Source organism: Neopelma chrysocephalum, unplaced genomic scaffold (assembly GCF_003984885.1).
Source record: "Neopelma chrysocephalum unplaced genomic scaffold, ASM398488v2 Primary Assembly neopelma1_26, whole genome shotgun sequence".
In the NCBI taxonomy this organism is placed as follows: Eukaryota; Metazoa; Chordata; class Aves; order Passeriformes; family Pipridae; genus Neopelma; species Neopelma chrysocephalum.
Window position 1 is genome coordinate 23,242,711 of NW_020897695.1, and position 19,814 is coordinate 23,262,524.

The 19,814-nt window shown below is 41.3% G+C and overlaps 1 protein-coding gene across 1 annotated transcript in view; it reads left to right on the forward strand.

Moving 5' to 3' along the window:
• The first annotated feature begins 6,484 nt into the window (after window positions 1-6,484).
• ITPRID1 (ITPR interacting domain containing 1) overlaps window positions 6,485-19,814 on the forward strand; it is a 41,686-nt gene continuing 28,356 nt past the window's right edge. The window contains 4 exon segments of the mRNA XM_027676114.1: window positions 6,485-6,827; window positions 15,713-15,770; window positions 17,220-17,312; window positions 17,900-18,102. Coding sequence (XP_027531915.1) covers window positions 6,485-6,827; window positions 15,713-15,770; window positions 17,220-17,312; window positions 17,900-18,102 — 697 coding nt within the window.

Consider the following 19,814-nt stretch of genomic DNA (forward strand, 5'->3'; position numbering starts at 1 on the left):
TTATTCACTGTGAGTCATTTTTTCATTCAAGAGACTTACCACACTGACTGACTCACTCATCTTTACTGGCTGGTGCACTATTGTTTAAAGAAATGCCAAGAAAACTGTTTCCTAAAAAATTTTGTTGCAGAGGAAGGAAAGGATCCCACAGGACAGGAGGATGGGACTAACAGTAAACAAAATGCTAAGTTGTTTTCAAGAAGACTTACTTATAGTCAGGATTTAAAATTGCTTTGGTTTGACAGCACAGGCTGGCACTGGGATTTTCTACGCTTTCCTGTTGCTGCTGCAGGGTCCTTATGGAAGAGCACTAAGAGCAGCCCAAGGGCAACACATCCCCATGCCGCACTGCTGCAAGTGAGCTGTTGTAGGCATGCAGAGACTGCTGCTGTTGCAGGTATTTGTTCCCATTTCAAATCCTTCCCTCATCCATCTCCTTGACCTGCTTCATTGACTAATGCAGAAATGGAAGAGGAAAGAATAGATCCAGGGCTTTATTTCATTAACAGGTGCTCCAAAAATGTAGGGAAATACTGAAGCATCTGTCCGATCGTGCTTACACAGGTATCATGCGGCCAAGGGCAGTATTTCTATGTTTTACACCTGCCCCTTTCTTTGTCCCTCTCCCCAGCAGCACAATCACTGAAAGGCCTGGCAAAATCTGTCCCATCAGTAGTTAGTGCTAGGGCTGCTGGAAATGCCTGAAATAATCCTCAGGGTACGTGAAGGTCTTGGTGATGTTTCTGTCTGCTTCTAAAACTGGTCTCAAGGGCATATATTACTGTGCTGCTAAGGCATCTGAGTTCAAGGAGCATACTGAGGTGGGACATAAGAGCAAAGAGGTAACTTAACCCATTTGCCAAACTCACTTTTCTTTGCTGGCAGTATTTGCTCAGGGACACAACAGCAGTGACCTTGAGCTCCCCAGGACCACAGTGGTAGAAATTACATTCAAGTATAGGCATAGTGCCAGCTGCTTGGTTTAGAAGAAAGGGAAGAGGCAAAGACATCTGGGGCAAATGTTTTTCTCACTTGCAGACAGCAGCAGGAAACAAATCTGCTGATGTGAGTGGGATTATATTGGTGCAAATTTACTATTTTAAGGAACCTTTGGTGGGCATCTGAAGGGTTGGTGGTCCTTATTAGTCCCCCATACCCACAGAGAACGGTGGTGTCAGAACAGAGGGGATCTGGCTGCATCCTTCTTATTGAAGGAAAGCAACTTAGGTGGTGCTGGTGCCCTGTCACCAGTTGTGGGCCGCTCTCCTGAAGTGGGGAGACAAGGAGACTGTCCTGGAATGATATAGCTGCCTTGGCCCCATCAAGAGATGTGCCTAGTCCAGTGCTAAGGGAGGAAAATCTTTTTGCCTGACATTTGATCTACTGTTCTGGTTAATCTGTGCCTAAGTTCCTTTGGAAAGAAAACCCTTGATTCTTTTATGTGGGCTAATGATTTGGAATCCAGTTCTTTTATTGCCAAACTGATGGCACTTTGGCCAATTCTATCCATAGAAGCAGGGGCACACCATTAGTATTTCATATCAGTTGAAATAATAATGATATATGACCATATATCTGGCAAAGATTAAAACAATAATTAAAAAAAAAACAAACTAACAATCTAACAATCTAATAGCCAAACAATCATATACAATTTCTTTTAGGGAAATAAGACAATTTACCTCCTGCTTAGAGGACTGCTCATTTAACTGTGTTTTTTATAAAATTAAGGTATTTTATATAGTACTTCTGCAGAATGAAGAGGACATTCAGCTAGATAAAAACTGTTGCAAAAAGACAACAATCCTAAGGCTTGGCCACTTCTTAACCCATTCCAGTGCTTGTTCCAGCTCTAGTACCCCAGGGGTATAGATGGAAAGCTAAATGGTTGCCATATTTATCTGTTAGATATTTCACATTAGGTAGCACAAGAAATGCCAGTTGTTCTGCAGATGTGTGTGATTCTGCCTCCTCCTTCTTCATCTGAAATGCAACATCCGTTACCTTTGTTCTCTTGGTAGCTAGCACAGACCTAAAGCTGTGGTTCTTTTTCTTGTGACAAGGAAGATCCTGGGACACTCTGTGGCCAGAATATCAAGTTGTATGTCCTTCACTGATGCTGGTTGTTTGCAATGCAAATGGTAGGCTTTGTCTCACATAGTGCCATATCCATGGTAACCAAATGAAGACAAGTTTGCATTACTTCCTTAGTAAAGTGTAATCCTTCCCCTGGTACATGTGCCAAGGAAGCATATGGACATAAAGGGACAGCAATATATTTTGTGGAATGGGAAGCAACCAAAGCACCTTCTGTTTTTTGTTGTTTTTTTTTTTTTTTTTTTCATTTTCCCCATGTCAGTTATTGTTGCACTCATTCCTCCACCCTCTTTTTCCTATCTTGCCTTTATCTAGAATTCCCATTGTTAAAAATTAGACTAGTCCTAATTTCTACTTTCCCCTTGCCTAGAGGCTGAGCAAACAATCATCAGGTCAAACTGCCAACTTAAACACTACTTCCTGGCAAACAGCCCTTCCTCGCTCTTCTTCGTATCATTAAAAAAAGACAAACCGACATATTTTTTTTTCATAGCTTCATAGACTGTTTCTTTTGACCAGCTTTTTTAGCAAAGGGAACAGACTCAATTTGAGTGTACTGTAAAATTATTTCTGTTGATACTGTTTTCACTGTTGTTGTTTTGTTTTCTTGCTTTTGACAACCTGTGCGCTGAATTTATGTTCTTCCCTTTATGTATCTGGGAGGCTTAAAATATGCCTCTTTCCCTCTTCAGCACAGTCTCATGCTGTTTGAATACGAGAAAGAACTTCTTTACTATGCAGATGGCCAAGTACTAGAACAGATTGCCCAGAGAGGTTGTGGAATCTCCCTCACTGGAGATATTCAAGAACTATCTGGATGCAATCTTGTGCAGTGTGCTGTAGAATGACCTTGTTTGAGCAGGGAGGTTGGACCAGATGACCCAGTGTGGTCCCTTCCAATCTTACTGCTTCTATGATTGAGTGAAACATATTTATTTACTGTTATCTGCAATGTTTCTTCTCAATAAGAGTGAGCTCACCTGGTGATTAAAATGCAGAACCATGATACCATCAGCTTCCAATTCAATTATTCACAGCGAGCAACACTGCTTGTGTCAACCAACACTAAGACTTTTACTTTGAAAAGAGCAGAACTAGTTGATACCATGGCCTCTGGACAGAAATTTTACCAAAGGCTTCACATGGGTAGAACCCTCCCCAAATTTATATTTGCCAGCATATGAGAAAGCTTTAAGTGTTATTACAGCATTCACTATCTCTTATGCTTCCAGAAAATCTTCATTCCCTGGAGTTACTTCACCTGTAAGTGTTCACGTGGATGTTCCAGAGGTGCTTTGAATATCAAACCAACTTTCCTTTATTTCTTCCAAGCAAATGGCAGGCGTGTTGTAGAGACAAAAAAAATTCATATCGTCCATAGCAGCTACAATTACAGTGTGCTTAACAATTCAAATGTTGATGGGCAGGGAAAAGGGACCTTAGCTTCATTTATCTGCCCAAAGTCAGGTCCTAAAGCTAAAGACAGAAGGTTTTTGTCATCTCCTTTTGCTTGTGATTAAGACAGAGAGAAAACTGGAGACCTCAGTCTATAAGCAGTGGTTTATCCTAATATATGGCAAATGAAAAGAGTGACTAATACAGACCAGAAATTATGATTATTCTTGCCTGAGGGCACCTTGCGAGATGCATTTTTCTACTTGTTTACTGGAGCAGATATTGATGCATCAAGATACTGTGATCTTTCTCCCCGAAGGAGCTGCCGTAAGAAGTGTAGCTGAGCCAGAATACGTAACACAACTGTGTCACTTATGACACTTATGAAGGATTTTTACTGTTTTCCTCCGATTTCTTTTTTTAGTGGTTACCTAAAAACAGCAATTGATTCATAAATGATATGGAGTATGAACCATAAAGTTGATAAAAAAAGAACTTCTCATCCTAGCTCTGGGATCTGAAAAAAGCATATTTTTTTCCTATTCATTCCATGTTGCAAAAGCATACTTAGTATTCTGCTGTCATGCAAAACCAGCCCAGTCACCACAAATGTACTCAAACACTTTTCTGTACAGATATGGAAGATTTTGAGAATTTAAAGGCCTCTACCTCCTAATTCATGTCTATATAACCGAAAATTTACTTGCATATTTCTTGATATTGAAGGTAACTGGGGGCTGCCTAGTTGAGTATTGGTGAAGATGGATATGGAGATGTTTGCGTTCATAAACATCTAAAGAAAATGGATAAATATTAGCCAAGTGTTATGAAGTAATCACTTGACAAATTAAAAGCAAAAAGTAATATTAACAGTGCTATCCAGTATGTATCATACAGTGTAAGGAATATTATGTGAAGCTGATGAAGTTCAAGATCCTGTTTCAGTGAAACAGACACACTTTGCTCTAGTTGGTGGCAGGGAGAATCGTTCTGTTAAGTGCTGGCAACAAAAGTGAGACAAATCTGTCGGGGAACCTCTCTCAAAATGTTTATGTGTTTTTTGATTTTTAGAAACTTTTCATTTCTCCCATTCTCTAGTAAAGAGCTGGTATAAATATATGGCTGATGCATAGTCCTCAATTTCTACCTTGAAACTATCTTGGAGGGGAGGGGGAAAGGGTGCAGTGGGTAAAAAAGAGATTTCCAAAATATTCTGAGTGTGTTATCAAATGAAGCAAACACACAGAACAGGGAAACCACCCAGTCATTCATTACATCGACAGATTTGCAAGGCTAAATCTGCTTCTGGAGAGCAGTTAGAAATTAAAACACACAGATGATTGGTGCTGGCACCCAAACTGTGAACAAGAGGACATTCTTGCCTGAAAAGATGTACCATATCAGATTAATCATTATGTGTTAATTAATTTGAAATCAAAAGAATGTCTTCAGCTGTCTATGCAGAGGAAATTAATGATGATAGTACTAATTAAATGTAATGAAAGTTATCTCTGTATTTCCCATATTTGGGTCCAAACTCTTCATTGCCCTTCATATTGTGTCATTTACAGTTCATTCCCATTGTAGCATCTTCCCCTGCTGTAAATGGCTGTTCAAGTCGTCGGCCAATAGAGAATCAGGCCAGTCAATTACTCAGCTGAGAAACTAGCTTTAAACACTGACTTCATACCCTGAGAAGGTGTGTCACTGCATCTCCTCCACTGTGACTCATCCTAACATGAAAAAACGTTCCTTCTACCTTGCTCTTCTCTTTTACTCCCCCAAAACACTACTGTCCTTTCTTTGACCTCCTTCTGTTGCATGGGTATTTCTACTGACAATTTCTCTGACAGATGGGAGTCTCCATTTTCTGGCAGTTTTTTCCTTTAATCAAATGCAGTGACAGATATTGCAGGCACCATTCTTGTGCAACTGCAGTACTCTGACTGGAAGAGCCTTTGAAAGGCCACAGCAAGTAGACAAGACTCTGGACTCCCTCTGTCAAAAGACATGGAAAACACAGTTCATGCTGTATTGTGGGGTGAAGCCCCACAATTAAAGTTTGAGGCCGTGTTCCATGCAAGCAGTGGAGCTGGTTAGATGGTTTCCATGGACACGGCCTTGGGTTGCAGGGAGTACAGGGTTGAGACGGTTTGATAATGTGCAGGTGCTGGATTCCTGGATGTTGTTGTAGGAATATGTTTGTGTTGTGTGTGAAGTTAGTTAGCTCAATAAAAGGCTGTCTGCCACGCTGAACAGACAGACATCTCTTCGTCTCACTACCTTTACGTGTCGTGTGTCTTTCTTCCCCCATGGACCAAGACCCCACGACAGATTCCCTGCGACAATGGTGCAGCCCGTGTGAGGAACCAGAAAAAGACTGTCGAGTATTGCCCGTGTCGTCTGGAGTTTCACGACCGAGGTAATTAAGCTGCGGGGCGAGGCAGCAAGGTCTTGGTGCTCAGGAGCTGTTTAGCAGCGGGATGCTGCAGGATCCGGGTCCGATTATTTGTTCACACCTGAAGGCACAAGTGTTTCTGCCGACACTTGGAAGGCACAAAGTTGCCTGGAAATCCCAAGTGCATCTGGCACTTGGTAAGGCACAAGGTGAGCTCCTGAGATTTTTTTTCCTAGTCACTATGGGGGCAGACCATGAGTGCAAACGAAAGGCATGTTTTTATCGCCTGAAAAGCTTTGTTACGGCATCTTGGTGTTAGACGCGATCAAGCTAAGTTTCATCGCTTGTTACTGTTGTGTCTTCGGAATGGGAGAGAGGCTGCTTTACCTGGGAGGACATTAGAGTGCTAAAGAAGAGGGGCCGGGCGGAGCCGAAGGGAGCCGAAGCAGGGTCGGAGGTCGCGGAGCGGGGCCCGGGGCAACCAAGCAGCCCCAGCAGGATGGACGCGGTGCCAACGATTCGGCAGTACTTGTCCAAGATAATCAAGGACAGCTACGGCATGAATGTGCTACTGATGGACCGAGAAACGATCTTATGAACGCTGTGACTGGTTTCCACCTTAAGAGGCTTCCTGTTTCTCGCCCGGGGCGACGGGCTGTCGGCATCGGCAGCGGCTCCATGCGCGGTTGTGGTGCCGTGCGTGGCCCCGGCCGGCGCATTGCCGCGGGCTGCAGAGCCGGGGGCCGGCGGGATCGCTGCCGTAGCCCCGGCTCCGAGCGGCGCGCCCACATATGCACCGGCGGCAACTCCGTGTGCAGAGGCAACTCCGTGCCCGGTGCCTGCGGCGCCGACCTTAGGCAGCGCTGTGCCCTGTGCGGCGCTGGCTACGGGTGGCGCGGCCGCGGCCCCGAGGGCCGGCGCAGCGGACGGCGGGGGGGTCTGTTTCCCCCGCGCTGCTGACAGCCATGGTCCCGAGCGGAATGAGGGGCGGCGGGCTGGCAGCGGCGGCCGCAGTGTTAGGCTGTGCAGTGGGGGCCTGTCTGTCTTCTCCCCTGTTTTACACCACCACCTTCTCCCCCTCCCCCCCTCCCCAGAACGTGTCCATCTGCAGCTGTTCCTCTCCTCCTATGTATCATTCTTTTTCTGCAAACCACATAGCTAAAGTTGCGACATGAGGAGAGCAAAGGCAATTTAACTCCTCTTCTTGATTTTTCTCCGAATAAACCCGACCTCTATTCCCCCTCCTCCCCCTCCCTCCCTCCCTCTCCACAGGAGACGCAGGGGGGGGCAAAGAGCGGGAAAAGGTGAAGGAGGGAAGACAAAAGGGGGTAGTCCTGCCCCCTGCAGAAGTCGCCTAGAGATCCTGGTTCTTTTTGGAAAGGTGTACGTACCCTGAGTGGAAAATGGAATTTTTGTGATAAAATAAGGGTATCCTTGTTCTATGAAACAGTTTGAAACTTCCCAGGATGGTATCCTGGCCTTTCCTGTTGTACTTGTCTTTTGCATGGAAAGTTGTACAAGATTTCTAATTTAGTGTTACCAAATGTGGCGTACATTCCCCTCACAAGTAATGAGACTGATAAGAAGTACACAGCTAATAAATACTTAAAATGTGTGTGTGAGTGATGGATGACTGAGGTGGCCACCTATGTATGCTGGGAAAAAGACTGTGTGAGAGAGAGAAACTGTGTGGAAATGCAGACTTAAAAATACTTTCGGTAAGTGTCAAGATTACATTAAAAAAAAAAAAAAAAATGTGTAACATGATTCTGTTGAACCATAGTGAGTCCTTATTCTGGATGGTATATGAACTCTTCAAATTCCCACTATAAGTATTTCCACTCTTATGGAACCTGGTGAGGTTTTGGTTATGTTCATCAAGAGGATTCTCCTCAATTTGTGGAACTTTGAGTTGTAACTCTTGCTTTTCAGTTATTTCCTAATCAACCTTTAAATGTTATTACTAATTTTACATATGTTGTTAATTTGTAATAGCAACTTAGAACTCCTTTGTAGAAATTAGAATCTGGCCAGGAATCCTTGCACAGCCAATAGGAGGGGCCTTGTACTTCTGGAAGATTGGTGATTGTGGTTGTGGTGCTGATGCTGCCTTGTTTAGTGTCGTTCCTGCAAAAGGGCCCTGCAGGATATGATACGGGCAGTCTTTGCTCCACAACTACAGAAAAGGGGGATTCGTGGGGTGAAGCCCCACAATTAAAGTTTGAGGCCGTGTTCCATGCAAGCAGTGGAGCTGGTTAGATGGTTTCCATGGACACGGCCTTGGGTTGCAGGGAGTACAGGGTTGAGACGGTTTGATAATGTGCAGGTGCTGGATTCCTGGATGTTGTTGTAGGAATATGTTTGTGTTGTGTGTGAAGTTAGTTAGCTCAATAAAAGGCTGTCTGCCACGCTGAACAGACAGACATCTCTTCGTCTCACTACCTTTACGTGTCGTGTGTCTTTCTTCCCCCATGGACCAAGACCCCACGACAGATTCCCTGCGACACTGTATATAACCCATCCTCTGCATAAAGCATGTTTCTAGCCCATTCTTTCATCCCTTTGCTCATAGCTTTTTATTAGCCTCAAGGTCTCTTAAAAGGAAATAAGGGGAAAGAATCAGTAGGTGTACCAACTGACAAATTACTAACTACAACTAAAGATTTAAGCGATTTAGAAGAAGGTTGAGTTTCTTGGTCCAGAGAACATTCACAGAAGGGACACCGTCTTCCACAGCATTCTCCTGGAGACACTGGTCACTCATATCTTGTATGTACTCTTCACTGAGAGAAAAGCTGCCTGGATGGCTGGGCCCAGAGAGTGGTGCTGAATGGGATTAAATCTAGCTGGTGGCTGGTCTCTAGTGGTGTTCCCCAGGGCTCAATATTACTGCCAGTCTTGTTTGATATCTTTATCAATGATCAGGATGAAGGGATTCCCTTCTGCCCATCTCAGAAACTTTGTTGTGATTAATAGTTGCATTGAGGGGACATTGCTTTTGTGGTTTCATGGAGCAGTTTTCATGGTTTGAGTAGCAGCTGGATGGCTATGTCAGTGCTATCATACTAAACTCACTTTTGGTCACTGTTACAACCCGCCCCAGGAAAAGGCGGGGGGTAAATCAGGTTTTTATCAATAATTCCCTTGGGGTGGATTAAAGTCAAACGACACTAAATAATCGATGTCTGAAAAAATATATTGGCAAAGTTTATTTTAAACAATTTCATTTCAACAGGTATGTTAGCATGTTGGGTGTTGTCATCTATATCATTTATAGCAATATGGCATAGGGATAACTTCGGGGGGGGAAAATGCATAAGGGAGAGAAAGGAAAGACAGGGTAAGGGTAAGGGAGAGTAAGGGAAAGAAAATATGAGGATGGAAAGATGCATATAGTCACCGCCCATGGGGTCCAGCGATGACACCTGGCAGTTGCCACTTCCATGTCCGTCAGCTGAAGTGGTGGCCTTGATCTGCTGGGGGCGAAGGAGGGAAGCCCCCACACTCCAAGAAGCTATGAGTTATCATATCCATGATCAGTGTCACGGGCCATGTCTCGAGCCTCCAGCCTCTCCCTGGGCTTGCACAGGCGTCTGGCCTGCTTCCCGCCTTTCAAGATTGGCAGAGAGGGGGATGGGCCCAGCTGCCCATCTGAGGTATCTTCTTGCCTTTTTAGGGTCCAACTGCCCATCTGAGGTATCTTCTTGCCTTTTTAGGGTCCAACTGCCCATCTGAGGTATCTTCTTGCCTTTTTAGGGTTCAACACCTTCAGCTCTGAAGGGAGGGATGGGCCCAACTGCCCATCAGAGGCATAATGCAAAAGTCAAAAGCCTGCAAAAGTCCCTTGGCAATCCTAGAATACATAAATCATTAACTATTTCAGTCTCTGACAGTCACAAACACATGTTACATGTGGTAAAGGGTTAATTTCTGAAAGATATGAGATTCGAGAAGGGACAAGATGCCCCAGTGCTAGCTGTTGCAGAGGACTTTAAAATTTTTGTTACAAGGACAAAAATCTTGCAACTTAAAAGGACACTATTGGCAAGAGGAAATATTATTATATTTTCATTGCACAGAGGAAACAGATGTGTAAAAGAAAGAGGAGACTTGTCCATTCAAGAGGGAATTCATGTTTTCAGAGTGCCAGCCCAGGGATTCAGTCTCAAAAAATAGCTTCCCACCATATCACCAACAATAGAGCTTTCTAATGACTGATGGGCTCTAAAAATGCCACTGAGGCTTCACAATAACTAAATGCAGGGAATCTTTTCTTTAGTTTTCATACTTGCTTTTTGAAATGGCATCAGATCCCGGCCAATAGACTGACAATAGCTTTGATGTGGACATAGAAAGGATTCTGTTGTACAGCAGAGTATCGTGGACTTACCTGGATGAAGACTGTTAAAAGTGATAGACCACCCTTTTATGCCACTACTTGGTAAGACTGGAAAAATCAGGTTCAGCAAATTCTCAGCATCCCATGGTGACTGATGACAATGTCAGGGTCTTTTTCTATACTAGTTTGTTTCAAGCGGTGACAAGCATTCATGCATTGTTCTTAGTCACTAACTCCATCTTCATTTTTATTCTCAGTGTTATGTTCTTGCAGGGTTCTGGTGGAATCTTTGCACCTGTTTGTATTTGCTATTGAAATGTTAGAAAAGGACAAATTTCTTGTTTCCTCAGGTGAGTTTTTAAGTACCAGATACTTATATTGATACTCAGTGTCACAACTGTAGTTGTGTTTTGCCTCCTTTTTCTTTATTGGACAGGGAAAAAATCACCAGTGTTGCGAAATCTGATCTTGCTTTCATCAAAACTTCACCATTGTTCTACTGTTCTTTTGGGTGAATGTGCCACTTGTCAGGGAATGTCATCTCAGAGCTCTGTGTTTAGTCTCAGACTTGGCTGCTTCTTCTGTCTTCCAGAAAAGGACCTTCTTTTCTTTTCCTTCTAACGTGTGTGAACTGCCTACCTCTTTGTATTGATCACAAAGGGAACCTTTGTTGTGAGAAAACATTTGGTCTTACCGGGAGATTCTAATCTTCAGTGCACTGGTAATGAGCTTTCCAGGTTAGAGCTAGGCAGACATTAACACAACCCTGTTGCTCTGCAGTTTAACAAAAAAAAATAGAGTAACTTTGTAAATTCATAGACACTATATTCCAGAAGTCTTTTGAGACTTAATTTTGACTTCTGATTGCTGCCCACTTTCCATGTCAATTCACTGTGTTAATGAGAGTTGTACCATTTAATCCAGGAGGTATAATGCAAGGAAACCACCTCCCACTTTATCTTATATCCAACTGAGCCACGTTGCAGATCAACCCTTCCCTCCCTCCTTTGTAATGGAAAGCAAGGCAGTTTCTTAAACTGACAGTCTCAGTGGCTTTGATTGTACCTGCAGCAAAAGAGGCTTGTCTGTAGCATTTTTCAGCAATGAGTTAAATATCTATGAGCCATCCTTGCTTACCTTCAGGTTAGAAAACTGAAAAGTAGGAGAGCTGGGATCAATTTCTGGCTCCGCTGCAGGCTTCCTGCGTGCTAGGTAAAAAGGAGGAGATAATCTTCCCTCCACAGAAGAGTGGACTGTCTCCCTATTTCAAGCTATACAGGAACTGTGCATTGGGATGCATTCATGCAGAATCAGAAATTATGGTTTTCAATTTTCATTATGACTGCTAGATACTTCCAGAAAATTTATGGCTGTATATAATTTTTATATATATATTAATATATTATATTTATATAAATTTTATTTTACTTTCCAAATTTGGTTATAAAAAACCCTCAGACTACTGAAGGAAATTACTAGATTCTTCTGTCAATATTTCTTATCCATTCCAGGATTCACCAAAAATGGAGCCATACAATAGAGTGGTTAATTGTCACAAACTGATCTGGCAATAGTCTTCCAAAGGGCTCTACTTTTTATTTTTAGAAGACTCTATAGAAGAAAATATTCATCACTGGTTACATTCTTGTGTTCTGTAAGTTTGTATCACTTTATTACCTAAATATTTGTTATTTGATTTCTCCAGTAGGGAATATGATATCTACAATACTGAAGTTTCTGGCAGGTGTAAGACCCCAGGCCCTGATCTATGAGCTCACCAAAGAAGTTTTGCTTTAAAAATATACAAGGCTCCAACAATATCCGCCCTCCAGATATATTAGAAGAGCCCTGGGTTCTTTGAACACCTTAAGAGAGAGTGTATAGGAGAAAAGCTGCACACATTTTCTCAGGGGGTACTTTTAGTGGTAAACTTTAGAAAATAAGAGTATTTGGCAAAAGTTTAAAGGGTAACATTCCACATTCCACAAAGCATTGACTTAGCACATGCTAACCCATACAATTTAGCAAAATCCAAACCGTCCAATCTCAAGCTACCCAAAATATTAAGAAAGGAGATTAGGAGAAGAAGAAGTAAAGAAAGAGAGAGTAAAAGAGGAAATTATAGGTACCACTGGAGTCCTGTGAGTCCAGCTTCCACCTGTCCAGGTGGCAGGGTTTGAACAAGCACAGAGAGTACATGTTGCTGCTTTCATTTGCTTTGGCCCTGCTGTGGCCACACAACCTGCCCCCAGCTGGGACTTCCAGTGTGCCAGCCAATCCTGGGTTGGGTCAGGGGCTGGGATGTGGGCAGTGCTCCTGGGCTGCCTTTGACTGGCAGCTGCTTGGGGGTTGCCTGGTGTCTGCTGGGGCTGGGATTTGGGACAGGGTATCACCTCACTTCTGTGAAATTTAATCTGTCCCTTCCCCCCCACATACACATACTTGAGTTGGTCCGAGCCAATAATTAATATAATAATCCAGTGTCTCACAGCAGGGAAATTCTGACCCCTGAAAACTCAGAACAAAATATTCTACTTTGAATGATTTCAACCAAAGAATGAGCTTTTTATTTTGTTGATCTACATCAAATGCTTTTTCACAAATATTTGGTTTGAAATGACACATCTTGCTTAGGACCCAGTGCTTCATAAGAAATATATCTCAGTGCTCTATTAATTTCTAGGCTATTCTTTGAAGGATAGAATTTCCCATCATGTGTCTGGATCGCTTTCTGAAGAAGCTATCTGCTTCATCATAGGAATTTCACATTGCTGTGTGCCCCAGGGGAGATGTAGCCTGCTGTACAAGCATGATTTATAGCGCAAAGTGTGGTTTCATATGCCCACAACCCCATGAGGCAATGTACTGCTATAGGGAAATGTAGTTTAACCTTGAACTTAAAACTGAATGTATTTCGTTCACCAAAAGTGAGATTTTTTTTAACTTTTGTACTACTTTGGGATAAAAACAAAGTCTGAAAGACTGGTATTTCCCATGAACTCTTCAGTATGACTTCATGCATTCACTGCTAAAGCAAATGCAACTTAAGTGTACAAACAATCAACAACCAAAAAAGACCTAGGAGTGATGTTTGAAAGTGAGGTGAGAAGCAAAAAAATAGCCATAGTCTTAAATTACAGTCACAGCAACATTTTCCAATATTAGGGTAAGGCCAAGTCAGCCAAACTCATACATAGCAAAGCTAGCCATTATTGCAGGTTTCCTCATTAATTATCATGTCACCATGCAGACATGGATCAGCTGAGAGCCATCATACATCTGCCTCCTACATGATCCACTGAGAAGGCTTTTCCTTCCATTCTACTCAATCCTGGCTCAAATAAGCTGATTTAATTAGATTCTTAGTAACATTTAAATTCAGAAATGACAGATTTTACTCCTGCAGAATGCTAAAATTTCATGGTCTTTGCCTTAAGCGTAAACTAAAGATTTGAATCTCAACACTTAACTGAGGTCAATATATAATGAGGGAAAAGTGGATGATGCTTACAGGGCAGGAAAGTTGAGATTATGGATCTGTTTTTCTACAAGCCATGACCATATATGTTCTGAGTGATCTGTGCTGCCCATCCGACTGCCTCCCTGACCTTGTCTCTTAAGACAAGCAACTGTTCTTTTGTGGCATTTAATTTATTTTTTGTTCTTTTTTAGTGGTTTTATCTTACAGTTTATCTACAAGTGGGGATAAGCTGCAAGGCCAAGTGTAGGCAGGTAAGACAGAACATCATAACATCCTTCAACATTTCTAGTAAAGACTGTTTAATTATAAAATATCAAGCACCACAGACCTCTAGGCTGGGGCGAGCTACTGGGAGACTGTGATATTCATGGATAAGCTGTATATTTTTACTTCATTTGGAAGATGAGAAGATTCTCTCATGAAGTGACTAAAAATCTGCCTGATCTGAACACAGGACTTTTTGCATGTTCTCACCTACTTTCCTGATCTGCTGAACCTAGTGAATTCAGAGACTTTATTTTTTTTTTTTAGGAAAGGAACCATAAACCCAAGTCAATTCACAGCTCTTCATGTCCACAGAAGAATATTTTGGAAGTCCAGAATATTATTTAGCAGTGTTTCCATATTTACACTTTTTCTTTATTCGGTTTACAAGTAGAAGATGCAGTTCAACAGTGTGTGATTTAATCTTGTCTCCTGTTAGAGATGACTGAGGCTAAAATGCCAATTTCCCTCAAATATCAGAGGCCACATTTTGCTTAGCAAAATTTATTATTCGTAAGCAAAGATATACTTAAATGTGCAAATTTACAATGCATTGTTTTTTTGTTTTCCTAAGGTTTTCTGATAGATTTCTAAAGGGCATTATTTTCCCTGAAGTATTTTCCAGTTTGGTAATGAGATTGTGTTTCTAGTGTTGGGAACAAAATACTTAGATCTGGAAGTGTAAATACTGCACCCTCCCCACTACTATTTCTGTGACCTCTTAAATATGGAGAAAAAACCCTCTAATAAATGTCAACCTGTTTAATGAGAAACTTCTCACGACAGTCTTCTCATTAGAGAAAGAAGGCTCTAACCATGAGTGAAATGACTTGTGTTGCGCTACTTGAAGATGCAAAGTTTATCCAAGTCATGAGGTGGACATGGGCTCCTGAGTTCACCACTTAACAGGCTGGATGTCTTAGTATGGGCATACTTTTGACCCACAGAAGTACAGGACAATTCAACTTTCTTTAGCCTACAACAAAAGCCACTTAAGATGTCACACCCTGTGTTTACTTGGTTTTAGAGTATAGCCATACCAGCTACTGTCTCTTACCCAATTTGGGGTAATCTATCACGTTCTGCCATTTGATTTTTTTGTGATCTGCTACTGCCTACATCTCCTATAAACACAACATCATTGAAGTCATCATTAAATTTTTTACTGAACCAGTTTTCTACAGTGCTAGTTTTTTATTTGGCAGCACTTGTATTTATTCAGTCCTGGCAATATGAGATATTGAGGAAACCACATCAGCAGCCACTTTGTGTTATAATGTTCTCTTACAGGGAGGAATATATACTTATTAACTCACTGCCTAATCTAATTTTTTAAGTTCTCATGCACATTTTGAAGTGAATCTACAGCTTCTGTTGGCACATGACTAAGAAATTGTATACAACAAGTAGATGATTCTTATTCAAATTATGCTCAGTTTGCTGCTAGAAAGTCTGTTTTATGTTAGCACACAAATTACAGGATGTCAGTAACCTTTATATTTTCAATTTGGATGGATATCCTTTTACTGAGTAAGCCAGAAGGAACTCATACTCGAATTTACAAGCAGAAGAATAATACAATAGAGAAGATGAAAGGAGGTTTACTCCTTTTTTACTGACAGAATTTTGTTAAATAGATGAGAAAACTTTAAAACCTTTTCTCTTCCATTTATTTTTATGGGAAAAACCCCCAAAATTTTTCTTGTGGCATTCAAAGTTTATCTACTGCTGCTCATAGGTAAATGTTACCCTAGCTTTGAGAGGATCAATAAGACTGTTACTTTGGTGTTAGGAGGGTAAGTGACAATGACAGGCACAGTGTATTTGCATCTGATTTATTCCCTTCTCATCCTCACTAAATAATCAAATACAGCTCACAGGTATAGCACACTTGGAATCTAGCAAACAGTGTTATCAACTTTATGACATATATTTCCTCCTCTGGAAACTCTTGCAAGTATTCTGCAACTGTCACTGCTCTCAAACACGTTTAGTGCCTAATGTTAAGCCCAGAGAAATCAATATCACAAACATTCACAAAATTTCTAATGTACTTGAAAAACTGTTATATACCGAAAAAAAATCCTACCAGCATGTGTTGGTATGAAACTTTAAATAATATATTTTAATTGTGGGGGTTTTTAATTAAAAAAACCCAGGGATTGAAATTTATTTTAATCGTATTTGCTCTATGTACATCTTCAATGGTTCTGCAGCAGATGGTGGAACGCAATTCATAGTGCCTACTTTTAAATGGCAGGGGCTTAGAGTGTACTGCTATTGGTTTATGAAATGTAAGGGCACCTATCTTCCCTTTCTTACTAGCGTGTGTTGCATTATTCTATGACTAACCTAGCTCAACTATGACTTGGTCTTCCCACAGTGATATTGTTCTACAACTTTGTCACTCAGGCTAAAGTGTTTCCTTATTTAATGAAATCAGTGTTTTGTTCTTTTCTCTAGTTTGAAAGATTTCCATTTTGAGGGGGAAGAAAGGTAAAAAAAGAACAAATTATTTTTAATTCTTCTTTGTGGTTTCCTTCTCTCATACTGGTATCAACAGTGTTAGTTCAAAAATCTGCATATCCCCCTCTAGACCTGTTTAAGATGTGAGTTGATGGATAACCTGCAATGATAAAAAAATTGTCAATATAATGTTTCTACTGTATATAAACATTTGCTACTGATCTTGACAGGTATGTGTAGGTAAAATTCAAGTTAGGCATGACAAAACCTGTTGAGAAAGATTATCGTGCTGCGGGATATTCCTTTTGCAGTGTGAGCACTTTGAAAAACAGTTATTTCTCTGCAGATTAACAAATACAGACACAATAAGAAATGAAGCGGAGAATCATTCTCAGGTGCCATCGTGCTATTGCAACTCATTGTGCCTTGTGTCTCCAAAACTTTCTTATGAGCAATTATATCTTTTGAAGTAGTTGGCTAGAGAAACCATGCTCTCTAAAGATTCCCCAAAGATTCACCATCTGTCAAAAGTGAGCCATTCTGCCACCTTTATAATTAACTGGTACCTCACACCTACATTCTCACACCTACTGTAACATACTGTTCTTGAGAATCAGCGTATTGCCACACTCATGTCAGATCCTCTTCTAAGGCATTGCTATTATGTATCATTATAAACCAAGACAAAATGCAAATGTTTACCCTAGGAAAAAATCATAATGACATCCCAGAGGAGTACATGAGTAAACACATTTCACAGTTGCTTTTTTATCAACCAGGTCCCTGCAAGAGTTTTCAGAAAATCCAGCTATGTCAAGATGCAAGAATCTCAGCTCTTCCCACTTGCTCATGCTCACTGGTGCACCCAAGAGGTTAGTTAGATCCATGTATTTCCAGTGAGGAATACCAGGTATTAGTTCATCAAGGGATCAGCAAATATGAGTACAATTTTAAATAAACAGTCAAGGTCTCAGTTTGTAAAAGCCATGTACTCCTTTATTTGAACAAGAGCAAAATAATCTTTACAATAACATGTACCTGATCTCCAATGCATTTGCATCAGTGCAAAAATCAAAACCTACCTGATACTGCAGCAGGCTTTTGAATTCCCTGGAAGATAAAAGGCTGTGAGTTCTTATGGCAGCTGCAGCATGCCTTGTCTATGTTGTGTCTAGAGAGAAGGGAACATGCAGAGCTGTGAACCTACACCTTTTATTAATGTTCTACTTGCTAAGCTATCTAGATGTAATGCCACCAGATTTCTTTGGGGAGAGGAAGGTATATTAATCTTTTATCAGTGTAACCCAAAATGACTACTTTCACTTAAGAAGTAGTCCCCACAGAAGGGGGAAAGAAGGGAAGATAGCTGCTTGCTAAAAACAAGACCATATGATAGCTACTGCAAGAGAAAGGTGGTACCAAGACAGTAATGTAAATAATCCTGATGTTTTCACCACAGCATCACTGAATGGCTGGTGTTCTGGGAAAAGGATCCAGTGGAGATTCTGCTTAATTTGGGATTTGGTACAGAAGAACCTGATGTCTGCACAAAAATCCCTCCTCGGTTCCTCAGTGGTGCTTCTGTAACAAAAGGGTTCGATGTCCAAGACTTTTTGGAAGCTCAGAAGCAGCGGATGGACATTGAGAAGCCAAACCAATATGGTAAGGAGAGACATTTTGGCAAAAGGAGAAGTTTTAGCCATAAATAGTGTGGGAACTTAGAAGGTAGGGAAGAAGATGGTTATGAAAAAAAATTAATGAAAAGGGGACATGTATTTAGGAGACAAGGAGGAACCTCACCACTTTTGTGAAAATGATAATTCCTAATATGACTAAGTACTGCATAGCTCACTTAGCTGTGGACTGATTTCTGTGCTGAAGCTACCAGCTTGTGGCATTTTAAAAAAAAACCTGCGCATCCTCTATAAGACCTATCCCATGACCAGAGATTGTTCTTGGTGTCGCAGAGGCTGCCAAATTATGTAAATACCTTAATATGTACCCACCATCATTGGTGATGTAAGCCAATACAGAGAATATTGAATTCAGTCGGGCCTGACAGGGGCTTATGTTCCCCTTTAGCCTTGGTGGGCACAGGATCCATGCCACAGGACAATGTGCAGAGTAGATTACAAGGTATTAACTTTCTGTGGACTAGAGCTGCCAGAACCTGTGCATTAGACCCAAAAATTCCTAACTAAAGCCTAACAGTTTTGTGTTTCAAATATGTCCTAAGGCATAGATGAGGAGTACAAAAAAATTGTACCATTTAAAGGACAAAGTCTTGATTTTTATTCACTTAGATGCTTTTAGATCTTGTTTTGTATGTTTTGCTGTTAAGAAATGAATACAAGGTCTTCACCCTAAAGATATATTTGCATTAAAATAGATTGTTAATCTGCTAGTATATCATCCATCTGAAAAGTCCCATTTTGACATCGTATCCCAAAAGTTGGAGGCACAGTTAGCCAGATGGCTCTTGAAATCTTCTGTTTACTTAAGATGCTCAGTGAAGCAGGATCTCTCACGTAGCCCATGCATTCCTGTTAAGAATTGCACCAAGGAAGCAGTATGGATGGAATGAGAATTGAAACAGAAATGTCAAAGTATTGTGGAAAATATGTTTTTCTCTTTCTCTCTTTTTATAGCACACATTTCAATATTTACAGCAAACTGACATATCAAACAGGTTTCTCAACTCTCACTTTATTTCTCTCTCTGTAACTCCTGAGAGAGAGGGAAAGAGGGATCAGAGGTAATCAGCGTGAGTAGATGGAGATGGATTTGATGAGACGACTCTTAAATGGATTAGAAATTGGTTGGAGGGTCACATGCAAAGGGTCAGTAGCTCAGGGTCCCAGTGGACTCTGGGATTGAGTGCACCCTCAGTAAATTTGCTGATCACACCAAGCTGAGTGGTGTAGTTGACATACCTGAAGGACAGGAAGTCATCCAGAGGGACCTGGACAAGCTCAAAAAGTGAACCCATGGGAATCATCTCATGTAGTTTAATAAGATCAAATGCAAGAGGCTGCACATGGGTTGGGGTATCAATATAGGGTAGGGAAAGAACAGATCGAGAGCAACCCTGCTGAGAAGGACTAGGGGGTGCTGGTGGATGAGAGATGGGACATGAGCCTGCAAGATATGCTTGCAGCCCTGAAAGCGAAGTGTATTCTGGGCTGCACCAAAAACAGTGTGGCCAGCAGGTTGTCTTAGTTTAAAGACAAATATTTGGGCAGGAACTCCAACAAAATGAACTCCCTCCCCTTTTTATTTCCCGTCGATACAGAGAGGCAAAATGCAAGGAGGTATAACTGAAAAAATAACAGTGTACTGACAAGGAAACAGCCACAACCACAAAGACACAAAGG